This window comes from Penaeus chinensis, chromosome 22 (assembly GCF_019202785.1).
Source record: "Penaeus chinensis breed Huanghai No. 1 chromosome 22, ASM1920278v2, whole genome shotgun sequence".
NCBI classification, from domain to species: Eukaryota; Metazoa; Arthropoda; class Malacostraca; order Decapoda; family Penaeidae; genus Penaeus; species Penaeus chinensis.
Window position 1 is genome coordinate 27,686,166 of NC_061840.1, and position 6,291 is coordinate 27,692,456.

General features: G+C 33.8%; 1 protein-coding gene across 1 annotated transcript in view; it reads left to right on the forward strand.

The window, feature by feature from the left end:
* The window catches only part of LOC125036864 (tectonic-3-like), a 6,343-nt gene extending 1,087 nt beyond the window's left edge, over window positions 1-5,256 (forward strand). The window contains exons 3-9 of the mRNA XM_047629759.1: window positions 45-144; window positions 861-994; window positions 1,136-1,292; window positions 1,858-2,045; window positions 2,225-2,852; window positions 3,020-3,349; window positions 3,521-5,256. Of these exons, the coding sequence (XP_047485715.1) occupies window positions 45-144; window positions 861-994; window positions 1,136-1,292; window positions 1,858-2,045; window positions 2,225-2,852; window positions 3,020-3,349; window positions 3,521-3,903 (1,920 nt within the window). The 3' untranslated portion in view covers window positions 3,904-5,256. The remainder of the gene's footprint in view (window positions 1-44; window positions 145-860; window positions 995-1,135; window positions 1,293-1,857; window positions 2,046-2,224; window positions 2,853-3,019; window positions 3,350-3,520) is intronic.
* The last annotated feature ends 1,035 nt before the right edge of the window (window positions 5,257-6,291 follow it).

Below are 6,291 nucleotides of genomic sequence, written 5' to 3' on the forward strand. Positions count from 1 at the left end.
TCAAGATGTACATGACTGTGATTCTGATAAGGATATTTTAACAGGTTGGATATTGTGACATAAACTGTTGTTGTGATGAGGACTGTGATGCAGATGATCGGCTGGTGTTTTCTCATTGTCTGGAGCGTCCACAGAATATATTAGGTGAGATGTTATGTGAGCTTCATTTTTTCTGAATTTATTATTGGTCACATAGATTCACTTATTGTTTATATTATCATTTGGTTTTTGATACATAATGTAGGTCTCTCTCATTCTCTCTCTCTCTCTCTCTCTCTCTCTCTCTCTCTCTCTCTCTCTCTCTCTCTCTCTCTCTCTCTCTCTCTCTCTCTCTCTCTCTCTCTCTCCCTCCCTCCCTCCCTCCCTCCCTCCCTCCCTCCCTCCCTCCCTCCCTCCCTCCCTCCCTCCCTCCTCTCTCTTCTCTCTCTCCTCTCTCTCTCCTCTCTCTCTCCTCTCTCTCCTCTCTCTCCTCTCTCTCCTCTCTCTCTCCTCTCTCTCCTCTCTCTCCTCTCTCTCTCCTCTCTCTCTCCTGTCTCTCTCCTCTCTCCTATCTCCTCTGCTAAATCAGTCTAAGGAAATGTATATATATTTTGTTGTTTTGTATACTGAGATTATAGAAAATGTTTATAAATTTGCTAATCATTTTTTAAACTTATAGATAATTGTAGGTTAAACTCCCATGCATAGAGGTAGAATTGTGGAAATATGAATTAAAGAACTAAATCATGTACCCCCTCCCCCAAGGAAATCCTTGTTTTAAAAGTTTTTTTTAATAGTTTTTTTTTTGCCTAAAATAGTAAACACAACATCAGAAGTGGATCACTAAATCTTCATTGATTAATTTACTATAATCTTTACAGATCCAAGGTACTGCTTCCAGCAACGTCTCATCTTCAGTAACAACACAGAGTATACTGTAGAGTATAATGATGGTGGAGTATTCTGCATTGTAACTGACAATTTACCAGAAAGGACTACCTACACAGCTTTAAAGGTCTGTTGAGTAGAGTAATCCTGTTGTGTAAGAATTGAGTTTTTTTCAGGATTATAGAACATTAGTTTTAAATGGCATAGATAGGTTTAACAAATCTTTGTCATTTCACCTTATTTGTAACAAAAGCCAATATTATTTCAGGGTGCAACTAATATAGAAGAGTTTGAGGATCTTAAGAAGGAAGAACCTCATTACTCTTGGGTGCAGAACCGTCCCTCGCTCAAGTTTTCTGAAGAACCATATGTAGACGGCTCACCATTGTGGGGATTCAGCTATGACGGATTTGTTTTCAACATTGGTATGAAAGTGAATGTATTTTTTGCTAGAGAGCTATTGGGTTGTTCTAACATGACATAGCATAAGGAGTTAATTCTAGATTTTACTTTGTTGTTCACAAAGGTGTTTTTTTTATATGTAAATGAGATTACATATTATATGTATTTTAGCTCTCTTACTGTGGAAAATGACACTGGCAGCAGTAGTACATAAATAGCTGTAAATGTATAATAAGTATATATATGAATGTGGTAACACATTTTCATGTGTTTCAGGTGAGGCTAGATATTTTGTTAGTTATCAAATTTATATTGCTATCAGTAAGAAAAGTTGTTAATCTATAAAGCTATATACTATTGTACTGCTTGTTTTCTGAGTACAATTTACAGGTAACACCAGCCATTGTCAGCAATAGACTGAATAGGCCATTGACCTTTTCCACTAATTGTACTTGAAATATTTCTAGTTCCTTTTTCCCCTGCCTTTATGTATGAATATTAATTTCTCCTTTTTTCCTTGACTGTCCTGCAAATATTTCTTGCTCAGTTTTGCCATGATGGTACCAATAGATATTTTTTGCCTTGCAGGTATTCCTGACTCAGTAGTTGGAAATGAGTGTGAAGCTGAAACAGGCATGCGTTTCCTCCAGGATTTCCAGTCTTCCTGTTACAGGGTCTTCCATTACCTTCCTGAAGATTGCCAAATAAATAAAAAATTAAATGCACTTCATTATTTATCTTTCTATGTGATTGCTGACCCAAGTAACTTGTATCAGGTGAGTATTATGTATGAATGTGTACGTGTGTACATGAGTGTGCATGTACTTACATGTGTGTCATTACTGCATATATGTGTGAAAAGGAATAGACAAATAAACTTACAATTCAATCCTTTTATACTGGTCAAATATTTCCCTCTATCTTTTTTTAAGTAATATAATTGTCTTTTTTTCAGAATACAAGTTCAGATAATTCAACTGAAACACCAACAGTCTTACCTACAACAACAGAAAATCCAAGTGAGGAAACCACAACTGATTCTTCTGCAACTTCAGATCCAGCTGAAACTGTTACTCCATTTGAGAGTGAAAGCACAACCACTGGTTCAACAAACAAGCTGTTAGAAAAGACAGACATAAGTGAAGGAATAAAAGCTGCAATGATGGATATAAATTCAGTGGAAGGTCTAATAATGTTAGAGGAAATGGTCGTGGATCAAATGCAACTTCTGCCAATCAACGTTTCCTTGTGTCATTGGGAAAATTCAAAAGAAATCTGTGTAAACATACCTTTAACTGATATACCACAGCCATTATACATTAATGGTATTTGTCAAAATGTTGTTTCAAGCATTTTTTACCAATTTACTCACAATGGCACAGAGGGTTTATCAAAGGTGCATGCAAAAGTTCATTTGACAAACGTCAGCAGCCAAATGACACAGTCATCTCAGACATTTGATACTAAGTACATGTGGGCATCTTCTGAAGACCTCATTATATTTGAAAGAAGTGGTCGGCCTGGCTATGTATATGGAAAGCCTTTGCTATTAGGAAAACATGTGGAAAATGTAACAGAGGAAGGTTAGTATAGTATAAGTAACTTTGTGTAATCATTATGTATCATTAGTTTTATTTCTTCTTTTTTTTTTCTTTTTAATGCTGCATTATTGTTTATATAAGTATATATATATTTTTTCAGTGTTCCTCCATGCATTCATGAACTATTTGTGATTTTTTTTTAACTTCAGGAGATTTGAAAGAAGCCATCATCCTTGACATAGATCCTGAGAACTGGCTAACTGTACTGTCTCCAGGGCCAGAAGGGGCCTGCAACCACCGCACAAAGGTCACTTTTGGTCAAGATATCAGATCAGGATGTGCCATGAAAGTAACCCAAAATGATTTAGCAAATAGGTGCCAAGCTTTACAGAAGAAATTTCAAGAACTACTTCTGGGTCCTGTATTGCTGAATTCTAATGGTTTGCGAATAGCATCGTATGGGGACTCAAATGTCAACAATGCAGCAGATTGGGTTCCAATTCTTGTACCAGAGAAACCCAGAGCTGGATCATTTTCAAGTGGGTAATCAGTGCTAGTATTATGTTCCAAAAATAGATTCATAGCTCATATAGATATTGTCAAAGAACGAGAAATTTTGGTTTGGATTACCTTTTTTCATTATCTAAAAATGCAATTAACAAAAGTAATTATCATGTCAGATGGTAATTATTATATGAATTTTATTTCAGGTTCAATACTTGGTAAAACAAAGTGTGCTGAGCTGGTCCTCTCTATGCATCTAGAAATAGCCTTCAGTCTTCAGGGTGCATTAGCCAATCCACAAGCAAAAGTCGTGGGTATCGTTCTTCGTTATGGAGAACCTCAGGACATTGCCATCACTTGCACAGGACCATCTTGTCAGAACCAGACAGTTCCTGTAGAACTTGTGTCTTCAGTATCCTTTGTAGATGTCACTCAGTCTGCACACCCAGCATTTGCACAGCCACCAAGAATAGATTTAAAGCTGCCATATGACTTCTTTTATCCATTCCTGCCTTCATCGAGTATGCCAGTTTATGAGAGGAATTATATGTGGATTTTTATTTTAATGTCTTGTGTATTACTTGTTTAATCAGCTTTTCAAAAGAATGTCTTTTATGCATTATAAACATTTTGTCCCAGAAATTGGTAATATGATGAAATGTGTCTATATTTATATTATTTTTCTTGATTTAATCATATTTTTGAACCTTTAGGTTAGCTATTTTATTCAAGATCTGAAGAAAGTCATATTTTATTTCTGATGTTTATTCCTTATTTATGACATGCATATCATTTGACTGTGATTTACTTCTTTAGACCTATAAACTATTCTAAATGTCACACCTCCTTCAGACATTTGACTTTTTATTTCACTCTCCCTTCCTTATCATTGACCCAATATATACTATATTCTAGACACAACTGAGTAGAAGTAGTACTGAAAACTTTTGAAACTGCCAACCAACCAATTCTTTACTATCGGGCTATTTTAATCATATGCATTTATATTTGGTGCTTAGATGCAAGGGATATGAAATTAATTCCAGTCACTTTCAGTGCTGCGAATTTGATTTTTGAGTGTTTCAAACAGTCTTTATTATGCAAAGTTTTATATACAAATATAATAGATGTATTTCTGCATAAACTGGTCAGATGTGAAATTCTTCCTTTTGCAGATTTAGGTTTTATTTTCATTGAAACTGTAATTTATATAGTTATATGGCAGTTTGTACAGTATGGATCCTTTTTTTATTTTATATTGTGATCTCTGTAAGATTTATGGGTATTTTTGATGATCTTTCCCAATTAACTCACCATCTCTAGTAAAGTGATTGTGTAGTGAGCTAAAGATGAAGTTTGGTGCTCTTTGCTTCTACTGCTAAGGTTCAAACACTTTTGTGCCTCTAAACATTAAACCATCATTTTCATCATCATTGTGGCTTCCATAGCATTGGAGCAGTCTCTGTAACTAATGCTGATATCTGATATAAAAAAGAAAAACTTGTGCTTTTATATTACTGTAAAAAGTGCAAATGACATCTTTTGGTATTTGATTGATAGATTTGTTAAACACTGGCATATAATATTCATAAATATTGTATTTAGTGCAGAAAATACTAGATGGTCATGCAGAATGATGTTTTATTATAGAAAGTGTATTTACAGTTTTTTTGGAAGTAAAATGGCAGTAACTGAAATATTTTCCAGTCTTTATATATATATTTACAAGTTGGGGGAATATATAATTCTTCCAAATAATGGAGTGAATAGCTAAGAATGTGTGTTAATGAATAGCCAAAAAAGATTAAAACTAATTTGGAACAATATTTAATTCTCCAGTGCTTAAATGACACTGATGGTTAACATCCTTAGAGTTTTATATAGAGTGGATGGGTTGAGCGTGTGGGTTGACCATGATATGGAAAATGGTGTTGGTTATATATATATATATATATATATATATATATATATATATATATATATATATATATATATACACACGTATACATATATACATATATATATATATATATTTTTTTTTATATATATATATATATATATATATATATATATGTATATTGCATTTTGTTCAACTGTGCACTTTTTATGTTTTACTTTATCATCCTAGGGAAATTAACTAATTGATTGTCTATGCAGTACTTTCTAATGCCTGGTCAGATTAACTGTAATTTTGTATGCCTAGGTTTACTCAGGAACAGTTTTGCCACATGATATTTCTGTAAGCATTATACAGAAACATTTATAAAAGCAGGGAACTAATGTGCCATCCATGAACCTTTCTGATTGTTTCTTTGACCTAGCATATATGGCTTTATTGTGTTCATACTCTTTAGCCAGAAAACCACTGAACGAAGATCTTGTAAGCCATTACTAAGAAATGAGAATGTATTTTTAATATTTTTTCTAGTCAAATGTGTCAAGTGTTTGCACAATGTTTGTAGTGTCTTATATGGATTGAATAGCCTTAAGGTGTGTGCCTTATATACTTATTTTGTTTATTTATTTATTTTTTGTCTACTCTTATTTTTATACTTATAATTTTTTACAGTATGTAAAAGTGCTTTATAATACATTTTGCCGAGCCATAGAATTAAATGATAAAGCTATGAATTTGTTGTTTTCTTCACCAAAAGAACACACAGACACACACGCACGCACGCACACACACACACACACACACACACACACACACACACACACACACACACACACACACACACACACACACACACACACACACACCATAATTACTACCATTACCACAAACCATACGAATGTAAGGATGGAACCTACACTTTGAAGTAAGATGTCTGTAACTCATTCATTAGCCATAACAGCGTCTGCACTTCAGTTCAGTTTTACAAATCTGTTACTTTTATTAAAATTTTATATAATTTCTTACACCATGATATGCAGAAAAAACTTTGATTACTAACTCCAACCATTGTCGAAATCA